This window comes from Microchirus variegatus (assembly GCF_963457635.1).
Source record: "Microchirus variegatus genome assembly, chromosome: 21".
Taxonomy (NCBI): domain Eukaryota; kingdom Metazoa; phylum Chordata; class Actinopteri; order Pleuronectiformes; family Soleidae; genus Microchirus; species Microchirus variegatus.
This window is the reverse complement of record NC_139822.1, coordinates 2699298-2711906: the sequence shown is the minus strand read 5'-3', so window position 1 is coordinate 2711906 and position 12609 is coordinate 2699298. Positions and strand designations below refer to the sequence as shown.

Here is a 12609-nt window from a genome sequence, read left to right as displayed (position 1 = left end):
GATTTCTGAGTTGTACCTGCTGTGTGGCTTTAACAACAACCTTTGAGAGGAGCACTCCAGTAGATCCGTCATCACCAAATGGAAGTTAAAGCTACTTTCATTTTACGTCAGCCACCATGTCCGTTACCAAATTAACATTATTCTCTCCCCACAAAAACATGAAAATCGACAGAACATAATATTTGTCTCCTTCTACACTGAATCACAGTCAAATGTGCAGTGATGTTTCAACATTAAGTATGAGGAACTGGTATTTTTATATGTAAATGACATGTAAATATGGCGTGTAAGATGCATACATGTACATGTAAATGTTCACAAGTGATTAACATTTGAATGTTTCATTTGATATGATTAGTTGACATGTTTCATATTCTAAAAAAGGAATACACTACGCTTCATGCAACTGTTTTGCTTGTGCAAAATAGCTCCTCCCACCTCACTTGTACATTTAGCAATTTTGGTATATTAAGCCCTGGCTTCAGCCTGTGTGTTGGTGGTCCTCATAGTGTATTCACTTAAAATAAACAAAAGCAACAAGCAAATATGTAGTATAATAAAGAAAATCATAAACAGGAAAAAAAAAATGTGTTATAAAAAAAAACATCAGTCAAATTGATTATCAAAGTTGATGTGCAAATTAAGACAATAATAAATAAGAAATAGTTGACTAATATGAAAACATCACCCAAATGAATTAGGAATTAAAATAAAATCAGTATTGAGTTTCATTTCTATTGTTAACGTTGTGACGAGGCCATGTATGTATATATATAAACGTATATAAACGCAATGCCGCGTTTCCATGACGACTGACCGGAAAAAGACACACGTGACGTGATGTTTAAAATGAGTCTGTAAAGTAACGCTGAACTTTAAAAACAGAGGCACACATACCCAGTAATAATAATACACAGGTACGCTGGTTATTTGCGGCGCTGCTCTTTTCGTTTCATAAACACACCGCTCCAGCTCGACTGTAGGTGTGCTCCAACGGCTTTAAAGGAGCTAATGCAGCTAACGGAGCTAACAGGTAAACGGTGCCTGGACTCCGGTGTCGTGGCACGTAAACATGACGTCATGCACGTCTTTTTCCGGTCAGTCCTCGTGGAAAGGTGTCATGTGTTAACGCGTGTTAACCTATTGCACAGCACTAATATACATATATTTATATATATGTATATATATATATATATATATATATATATATACATACATATATATATATGTATGTATATATATATATATATAAATATGTATATGTATATATGTATATGTATATAAAAACAAATATGAAGACAAAAATTAACAAGATGTCTTCATTTATATCTGATTTCAGCATATGCACACTGTAAAAGCCTCTGCAAGTGGCATTCTCAATAGTGAAATAAATCCATGTTAATGCAAGATTGCAAGAATTCCTTAAGGAAAACAAAGGAAAGATGGCTTATTCAATTGAATGTGGAGATTTATGATCACGGTCCACCTCCTATGAAATGTAGGTTTGCTCTTATTCCTTTATTATTTCTGTTATCATAAATGTTGCCATATCCCTGTGTTTTTAGTCTCTCCTGTTTGTGCCAACATTCAAGTTGATACCGATCTGAAAAGGGTATGAATGCCTACTTTTTGAACGTTTTAAGGGTGTAGTGGACATAAAGTGGCATTAATGAAGTTGCTATCCTACATTTCAAAACCACTGTGGATGAACAAAAGCAGCCACACTGGCAAACACTGTGAGACTCAATTAGAATGTCATGCATGTGTTTTCAGATCTCTCTCTCTCTCTCTGTTTTTTTTTTTTCAAAATGAGAAAGAAAGTTACTAATTTTGTCTGTGCTCTTTCACACTGCAGCTTTAATTGCTAATTGTTAAGAGCGAGCGAATACATTTGCATATTAATGAACTCCAAATTTACATTTTTAATTTGCCGCCTTCAAAGGGCGCGAGATAAAAGGTCGTGTTATTTTAAATAATTTATCCTTTATTGCGGAAAAGATGCTGAAAGGAAAATGTGTGTGAAAATGTGTGTGAGAAAGAGCTACAGATATTCCACATAAAAAAAAAATATATATTAAATACATCGTCGCGATGGATCTGGACACGTCCTTGGTGAAGTTTCACACGTGTCTAGACGCACTGAAACAATTTACGTGAGAGGAAATGAACTGACAAATATGCATTTAGTACACAAATATGGTATATTAAATATTAAATGGTATTTTTTTTTGTCATTGAATTAAAGAGACTAAGTAGAGAAATTGGTGCACTCAAAGAGTTTTTAACACAAAGCCGCCCTCAGAGGCAGAGCATCTGTGGACGGCTGAGTGAAGAATAGTGAAAAAGCACCAGAGATGAGTTCTGTGGAAGTCAAGTTTGGAAACCAGATCCTCCTCTCTCTGTCTTTTCCTGCTGCCTGCCTCTGTGTGTGTGTGTGTGTGTGTGTGTGTGTGTGTGTGTGTGTGTGAGAGAGAGAGAGAGAGAGAGGGAACGCTTTTCTTTTTATCACGCCGTTTTGTCTCTCCCTCCTGACACATCAATTGATTTGGCAGCCGGTGCCTTCAGTTTCCGTCTTTCACCACGAGGCAGCAGTGAGCGGAGAGGGAGCGAACAAGTTCAGAAATTCATTAAGATGAAAAACAGCTGCCACTGCAGTGTTTCTTGTGAGGACGAAGAAATGTGTGTGTGTGTGTGTGTGTGTGTGTGTGTGTGTGTGTGTGTGTGCGTGCGTGCGCGCGTGTGCGCGTGCGTGCGCGCGTGTGCGTGTGTGGTTGCACCCATGGAAGCATCATCCAGTTGCTTCCACATTTGTACCAGGCATCATTTATTGGCAAACAAACAAACTGGTCCCACAAGCAGTTTCCCATCAGCTCACTGGACGCCGTCGCGCGCACACACACACACACGCACACACCCACACACCCACACACCCACACACCCACACACCCACAAACACACACTCACACTTCTTTTTTTTTCCTTTTTGCTGTGACAGAAAAAAAAAAAAAAAAAGGTGTGGTGACAGAAAATGCATATACAGCACAAAGACTGTTAAAGATAATGACCAAAACCAAAAATATACTGTACTCCAGCTGCATGATGGGACATCTCACAGCACAAAGAAAAATACTTCCTGTAATTTATCAATTTCACTTGTGACTTACATACTTAATTTTCTTTATGAACCTAACATTTTAAAAACTCCATTGCAATTTTTAAATAGTGAATAAATGTCTGGTTACAAGAGCACAATACATCTTTAAACAATACATTTAAATATACAGACTGTCCCTTTACATGACTTGCAGGAAGAGTGTTTTATTTCCTTTTTTTTTAATATCCATACTTTTTCGGTGTTGTATCTGTTGCTTTACCACCTTTGAAAGAGTGTCTTTAGAGTCTCTGAAGACAAATAATACACACGTATAAAGTCAAATGAACACCGCGCACACTATTTTTAAACCGTTCCGATATTCCACATTCATTTCACATAGAAATTAAATGGAGCCATTCAGTGAGCTGATATAAGACTAATCTGATAACAACTGAAATCTCACTCAAAGATGATTTTATTCCCGATGCTAATGGGCTCTTGGTTTGGTCCATTTACTCTGAGGTGGGAGTAACGTCACCGCATTCCAGAGAGAAGTTAGGGAAAAAAACATGGATGCACACAAATCCCGTGCGAGAGTTTCTTAGTCAACAACAATACTTGTACATGGTATGTTGTCCACACAGTGTAGCAACATGTTTATCGATAAAAGTTCAACAGTTTTGATTTATTGTGAAGCAAATACAACAGAAGTGCTATTTACAGTAAAAGAACCAGTGTTGTGCTTGTGTTATTCTTGGAATCATAGCTCGGTTTCTGAGGTGTAAGTTCTGACTGTATTTAACGAGAAAGGAGAATCAGACTGCAGCATATGCTGCTCACACTGACACAAATGGAAATAAGTTGATGCAACAAACAATGATCTGGTTTCTAAAAATCTAAATTTTTTTAACAGTTTGTCTCACAGGGCTTCACACGGTTGGTCACGTCCTCTGTTCTTAGACCCTCGGCCAGGGTAAGGAAAAACTACCAGGGGAAAAAGCCCTTCAATTGGAGTTTCAATTGCACTTATTTTAATTTACCTTATTTATTAATGCACAAATATTATACACAAAAGCTTTTGTAATAATAATAATAATAATTCAATGTTTTTTTGATGCACAAAAATATGCATCAAATAAACATGCTGGCAAAAAAGCATAAACCAAATTGGCATTGACACTTCTGGTGTTGCTTAACTTATGTGACTACAAAATTTTTAAAGAAAATATAAATAAATAAATAACAAAACTGAAATTGGTGTGAATGTGAGAAAATCATCTGGAGTGTGGTGAAAAAGCGTGACTCTATACAAATACAAATATCAGTTTCAAGTGCTACATCCTGATTGGTGCTTAGATGTTTGTGATGTCACCTTTTTAGTCACTGAGGCCGGCCCACCCCAAAATCAGTGAGAATAAGAATAATACATTTTTTTCCCCTTACATTTTAACATTTTACACTTACATCGACTCTCTGCTCTGCCTTTGGTCCGTTGTTGTGTGTAAACAGCAAACAACAGTGTTTACATTGTGCAGTTAAACTAATTCACATAAAATAATAAGAGGACAAAAATGAAACCATCGTTACACTGCCTTTTTATTTTTCCCTGTAAGAAGTAGAAGCAATCAGTGGACACTCAAGCAACTTCAGTTTTAATTTGCTAATATGTTGGGCCCCCTGCAGAATTCCTGGGGTCCTCACTCAAAAAAAACTGTATTATAGGCTCTGCCTCAATTATTTCACAGGTTTTCACTGTAAATGTCACTTGGTTTAAACTGTGATAAAATAACACTAAATAAAATATAAAGTACTAATATAAGGAAATACTGACTCAATCACAATATAATGGCATCACTTTGAAGTAACAGTAAAAAACAAAACACAAACGGTATTTATATAGGAGATACTGTGAGATCACAGTAGTATGACATTGTTACGCTGAGGTTACATAAAAAACTGTATTTATATTGGAAATATAAAGCAAAATCACTGTGATTTTACAGCTAAATCACAGTACGTTTACAGCTAAATCACAATAATTTTACAGCTAAATTGCAATACTGTTACTGCTTACTCTCAGTACGTTTACAGCTAAATCACAATAATTTTACAGCTAAATTGCAATACTGTTACTGCTTACTCTCAGTACGTTTACAGCTAAATCACAATACTTTTACAGCTAAATCTCAGTACCTTTACTGCTAAAAAATTGTAACTTTACAGCTAAATCACAGTAATTCTACAGTTAAATTCTAATACATTTACAGCTAAATCACATTTACAGCTAAATCACATTTACAGCTAAATCACATTTACAGCTAAATCACAGTACATTTACAGCTAAATCACATTTACAGCTAAATCACATTTACAGCTAAATCACTTTTACAGCTAAATCCCAGTACCTTTACCTTCAGTTCAATGTAAAACATGAATTGTTTTGTTCTACAATTTCTTTGGTTTGTTTCAAACTATATGGATTGTGCTAATTTTCAAGGCACCTTTTATGTATGTATATATATTTTGTATATTTTAGACTTTTTATCATACACACTTTAAAGTTTTACAGGTTTAGATGCGTGTGATTATGCGCACGTGTGTGTATCAGTGCATGTACATGTATTTTCAAAAACAAACCTCAAGCTCTGCTCAAAAATGCCACCACCACTGTGTTCAATTAACTTTTTTTGCACTCTAGTAATTTAAAACTCACTTTGGTGGCTTGTACATATTGTGCATTCCTTATGACGGTGTCATTAGTGAAGATGGGTAGTATTAGACAAGATGCAAATCAGCTGCAAACTATGGCGCAAGTATTTATTTATTAAGTGCACATTGTGCCTGTAAAGAAAAGAAAGAAATAATAATAATAAATTATAATAATCATTTGCTTTTCAAGAGGAGCCTTGCTTGTCATGACATCCCAGCTACTGAAATTCATTTTATAATCTCTCTCTCTCTCTCTTTCTGTGTGTGTGTGTGTGTGTGTGTGTGTGTATTTTGCTTGTCTGTAAGAGAAAAAAAAAAAAAAAGAGTGTTTTCCGCCATCCGCACAAATCTGCCACATCCGGTGATTGATGCAGTCAAATTAGATGTAGTGGCTCTGGCAAATGAACACATCAACTGATGACCAGCTGTTTCTAATTATTATACACTGGTTAATTAGGACGCCGTGTCACCATCCGCGGCGGCGGCAGTAAACTGTGTGAAATTTATAATTCATGCTCTGGTGTCCAATAAGCCTCCCTGATCAAACCGCTCCAGCAGGGCATGGATGGGGAGAGGGCCGTGCGGAAAGAGACCAGGGAGGGAGGATGATGCACTGCTGGTGCCAAATATCTCTGTGTCTTTCTGTGTGTGTTGTGTGTGTGTGTGTGTGTGTGTGTGTGTGTGTGTTTCATGCCTCTCACTCACACCTCCTGCTTCTAACCCCCCTCTCTCTCTCTCTCTCTCTCTCTTTCAGCAGGGTGCGTGTGTAGGTGGCAGTGTGAAGTGTCTGGATCTCAAAGGTAAGCTCATCGCCTCACTCTGTCATCGTTAAATATGACCGCCGACTTTGTGCGACACTCGTGAAGTGCTCCGTTCTTCTTCTCTCGTCCGCCGGAGGTGTCGTGATGACAGCACGGGAAGTAACAGGACACGACTATTTTAGATTATGTTGATGTTTTGTGCTGCAAAAAGTGTGAACATTGTCATGAAAACACTGATCTCTTGTCTCTCATATGGGGAATATGTTTGTCTCTCTCTCACACACACATACAATATTTTACATTTAGGGCCAATTCCAATCCCTATCTTAACCCTCAATCTTAACCCTCAAGCTCAACCCTTAATCTTAACTGGCCCTCAAAACCAAGTGTTGAGGGTTATTTTATCACTTAGAAATGGGACACCCCTTAAATGCAGATACGTCTTCATACTGTGGGGGGCAGAATAACACGGAAGCTGCGTCCAGTCCGTCAACTCCAAAAAAGAAGAAGAAGAAGAACACATTTACGTCACAATTATTTATTACGATCCGTTTGTCAGTCAAGTTATTAGGTTGTCAGTTAGTTATAAGATGATACTCATACAAATACCACAACCACGGAGATATTCAGCTGACAGTTACCACACACCACGGCTTATTGAAAAGTAAACAATAGCAAACGATCGCGTGTCCGCACCGGCCGGCTATTGACAAAATATCGTAAAATAAAAATAAATGTTACGCAACAATGACGTCAGTAATCCATAATATGGGCCTAAACTAAGATAATACAATGGTTTTCATAAATTTTATATCTCTATTAACAAAAAAAATACTTAATTTGTAGCGTACTCGCTTCGTTGCTTTCGGCGCTATCTTTGTTATGTCAAAACACGCAATGCATTCTGGGTAGCCCTTGCTCCCAAGGGTGGTCTCGGAAAATCTCAATATTGAGGGCGATACAGCTCTTAAACTTGCCCCTCAACTTAATTTTTCTGAGAATCGAGACAGCACTTGCACTAGAGGGAGCGCAATTTTGAGATTGAGGGTTAAGCAAGGAATTGGAATTCACCCTTACTCTAAATCTTGAGTTGGAGTTTATTTATAGAAATACTGTAGATTGTCCTGATCAAAACATGTGCATAGCCTTTCCTCTTTGGAAGAACCTGATCATTTTGTAATATGGTGATAATATTATGATAATACTGCTTGGTAAGCAGTAATACTTAGGTAACTATATATATCCAGGTGTTAGCCTGGTAATGATAATTTCTTTAAGCAGCCATCAGTGTAATACTTTCTCATGAAAAAAATACCAAGCTAATGCTTCGTGATTACTATAGACCTTATTTTTGAATGTGTGGCACTTCTGGTCTGCGTTTGCCCTATTTATCTTTGCTTTCTTGACAGTGTTGTGCAAACTCTTGTTAGTATTGATAGCAAATGGAAACGTCAGGTCAGTGTAATATTACAGAGGACGACATGAGGAAGTGACCTCATATAACATACGAATGATCAATGGTCTGTATTTATATAGCACTTTTCTAGTCTTAAAGGTGCCATATGTAAGAATGTGGCCAAAAACGGTTACTACATTCAAATAAAAATTCAGAGGTCTTTTAGGTTTCGTTTTCTGACGTAACTGGCAACCCGTGGTTGCTCGGCAGCTGAGACTCTACTGACTGCAATGATTGGTAGACGGCGGTAGGGGGCGCCACATGCCAAAACATGATTTCAAAACATAAACATGATTTGCAGTCTGTAAAATATTTTTTTTAATGCAAATATTTTGGCAGTACTGTTGTTGTTGGTGAGTTCAGCACGTCATACGAACATTATTCCTGAGTCTCTGTGACATATTAGGAGGATTTTATGGCCAGTTGCTTTAGATTTATTACATAATGCACCTTTAATGACTGCTCAAAGCTACCTTACACTACAGTTTTGCCACTCACCCATGACACAGTGAATGGGTGCTAGTCGGGACGCCAACAACCCAGAAATTAACAACATTGAATCATAATTAGCTGTGTCTAATCTATCTGCGACTGCTGATGTCACCTCGGAGGTTTTATAGTGTAGACACTACTCTGGACCATCTTGTGAAGGTTTATGTTCAACAAAGTCAAATGAACAGACATAGAGACGCTTCAGTGGCCTCTTCAAATCTAAGGCTTTGAGCCACAGCGCATTTCCTTATTCTTGGAGGAGGAAAAAAACTTCGTTCCCGCCTTATTCGCGGCCAATTATCAAAAAAACTACTGTTCCGTTAAAGCCTTTCACTTAAGGCCCTGGTATACTTCCACGCACGGCATGTACGCAGAAGTACACTAGGGCCTTTAAACCAACTGCCATTATATCAACCCCTGACAAAGCTACACACTGACAGGAAATGCCAAACAGGAAGTGAAAATAAGTTTGATAGAAATGTGATGTTATCACCATTGTAATACTTCCTCATTACAAAAATTATTAATGCTATGATAACGATAACAATAATATTAATACTGTTTACCCTCCTGGATTGTAAAGCATTATTATTTTCAGTTATTTATTTTCATTTGTTGGTGTACATTTCTTTACTGCAGTAATGCATGGGTCGTATTTTTGTTTTCAAACCCAGCACTTGAGTTTGTTGACCTAACTATTGATGAGCTGATTTGCTACTCAGTATCAGTATTGGTCCGATACACGTCCATGAAAATGTTTCTAACGCCTCGCTTAGACTGCAGCCCAAATATCGGATTTGTAAGCATATCCGATCAGAATCTGATCTTCCTGACCGACTGTTCACATTATATATTGCAAGTGATCAGGTCCGATCTACATGTGTCGATAGTGACATTGTCTAGTCTCGTCTTCCACATGGAATAGTATGATGATCCTGTATTAAAGTGTTGTGTTCCTCCATCACTTTCAATGCAGTGACAGACTCCACTGAATCCAGGGGAAGACACTTTGAAATCCTATCTGAGTGACCGAGAGGTTCAGATTTAAACAGATCTGTAAAAATCCGATAAGAATCACGTTCAGAACCATATCCATTTGTGGTTTAAACATCTTTCGGAGCATACAAATGCTCCCCCAGGCAGGTCTGATAGTTTTGCTTGACGAATCACCAAAAGTTACAAATTGCAGTTTTAATAGAATTTTGAATTGGACATTTTAGTTATCGGTCCTATTTTTCATTTTAGAAATCTGTTCACCTTACAGACGGCAGCTCTCAACACATTGGAACACCTGTTTTTTCGGAATGTTCATTCATTCATCACACTCATTAAAAAGCACCAATATTGTTTGGAGGAGTGATGCCTCCAGTAGAGTTCAGACTTCAGAGAGTCAATGTCAGGCAGCATCTGCTTTTGCTGCCTGCACTGTCCCAACATTTTATGCTACGCAAACACTTGGTGTTTTTTTTTTCTTTTAATTTGTCACCAAGTATGTCTTACAATCAACAAAATTCTCATTTGAACCCTGAGTCCAAACTCAGATCCAATTTAGTTTGTTGTTGCAGTAAATGCTGAACATGTCCTCACTTAGAAGGTCTTTGCCTACTCGTACAAATAAGGAAGTAGCAGAGCAGCATGCAAATGTGCAAACAGCAACAAGGTGAAGTTGTGTGCAGTGACTTCATGGGTGTCACCACGGTTACGCACTGATGGGTGATGTAGGCCATTATCTCCCCAAAGCAGGGTGGATTAGGAAAAATGGGATTTCAGATGACACTCCCTTTGAAACCCCTCACACCCTCTGCCATCACTCAGTCATGTGATTACTGTTAAAAGAGAAGGAGAAGATATCGTTTTGGAAATAATCATAATACTAATTATCATTTTAAATGTGACCCGTCATCAGGGCTGTGGAAGACAGTAATCAGACTGCTAGGTTTCATTCAGTAGCACAAGCACATTAGTCATAAAACTTTGCTTTGTTTACGTCTGACACCGATGCCTTGAGTATTTGCCGATACAGAAATCAGTTGTATATTGTTGTTTTACATTGTTTAAACCCTGAAGTTGTTAATATAGTTGTACTGATGGATTTACCACCTATGCATAAGCCATAATCAGGCTGGGCAATATCTTATAACAATCTCAAGATACTTTTTTTTAATATAATTTGATATCTATTTATAATCATGTAAATCAAATTAATATTTCTGTAAGGCTGGGTGTTATTCTGCGCACAGCACCCTCACACCACAATAATATTAATATAATATGATAATATGCATTTACCATTAACAGTGTTAAATGAGAAATTAAATTACTCAAATATCAAACGTGAACAATTTAAAATGTTGACAGTGAAAGAGATGAGTAACTGTAGTATTTAAAGGAAGAGTTCAGGTTTTTCTAGTACGATTTTATGAGGTACTTAAATATCGCCAGTGGGCAGTGTGCATCTGCCTGTATGAGACAAACACACTAAAAAAACATGGCTGCCAGTAGGGACACAAGCAGAAGTCTCACCTAATTAAATGTTATGTTTGCCATACTATCTTGCCATAATACAGCCGTCTCTGATTAGAAACTTGCAGACCAGCATATGTCAGTATTTTTCTATATTAGGTTGTGCTATTATTTTCTATTATTGCTGATATTATAAATGTTGTAGGTGGTCAGAGTATTTTTTTTTTTATTTGTTTTACTTTAACTACTATACTATAGTATTTGTTTTTCCAAAGTTCTTCGATTTTGCAAAACAAGTAATGACATCATATATATACACACACACATATAAACACATATATAACAAAATAAATAGATTTATTCATTGTCATACAGACTACAGTTATTGTAAAGTTGTTGACACCACACTGTGTGATTTTGAAGACAAGCATCTCAAAGTAATCAGACTATGTTTGTGTTAGTTTATTGATTACAATGCAGAAATAATCAGTAATCAATGGAGACTCTGCTGTTGTGTCTTGGAATCCAATCACAAAAAAGACCCCACACACATTCTTTTCCTTCAAACTGCAGATGTCATCTTTATTTATCTCGTCTCTGATCTTCATTCAAAGAAAAACACACACACAAACACACACCTTGAACTGTGCCTATAAAGGAAGTTGTTTTCCTGTGATTTCTGCTGCAACTATCATCGCAGTAAAAGAATAAAGCACATTTATAGCCGTGCAATTTTGTCTGTTAGCAAACAGCGTCCCAATTATATCCCATTTGATTGCCTGCCTCTATCAAGGTGAGCGATTAGACCAGCGCTCCTGTGAAGCTCTGGAAGTCGTCCTGAAATCGCTGCACTTTGATTTCATCAATCTGCAGGCGGCCCAACTGGAAGAAAATGTGAGTTTTATGAGCAAAACTTATTTTCCCTCATCTTCGTCTTCCAATTCCAGCACCATTTTATATTCAGGCCTCACCGTGTATCAGATTAGAGGCAGTTTCTTTTTTTTTTGTCATTCCAAAAAGAACTTCATAACGTTCCTTTTTCAAAATTTAAGCCTCGCTTTCTTCATTTCTCTTCTTCACTATATATTCTTTTTCCAGGGAGCATCGTCTTTGCTGGATATGATTTTGTACTATGAATCTACAACCCATCTTGACATTTCTGACAACAACAGTATGGGAACATCCGGTTGGAGGGCCCTCGCTCATTTGATAAAGCAGGTTGGCTGACACAGTGGAATAGTCATCTTTCTTGTAGGCTTTCTCTGGGGAATAATGTATACATCCTGGAAAGTGAGTGTGGAATACATGACAGGAATAGGAGATGCTGGGCAGAGCAAACAGGGTGTGATTTCAGCCATAACACACACTGCTCTTAACACTTTAAACACACATTCAAAAGTCCCGTCTGACATTTTCTGGAATCTTCTCCTGCCATATCTGTAGTGAAATTGTGAGCCCATGTGAGAACACAGCGGAAAAAGCTCTGTATAATTCTGTTGGTGAGTGGGTGAATGTCCTGCTTCCAAGCCAGGCTCAACCTCCTGCCCTGGATGTTCTGGACATTGACTCAGACAATCTCCCAATGTTTTCATTATTCATGAAAAGCTTTCCACAAATCAAAAAGGCCCCCTTCA

General features: G+C 37.5%; 1 protein-coding gene across 1 annotated transcript in view; it reads left to right on the top strand.

Annotated features, from left to right (window-relative positions):
* Nucleotides 1–12609, top strand: part of LOC310942401 (uncharacterized protein) — a gene marked incomplete at both ends in the record, with an annotated part of 66246 nt that overhangs the window by 10258 nt on the left and 43379 nt on the right. Inside the window, 3 exons of the mRNA XM_083907781.1 lie at nt 6558–6603; nt 11769–11869; nt 12074–12193. Of these exons, the coding sequence (XP_083763907.1) occupies nt 6558–6603; nt 11769–11869; nt 12074–12193 (267 nt within the window). The remainder of the gene's footprint in view (nt 1–6557; nt 6604–11768; nt 11870–12073; nt 12194–12609) is intronic.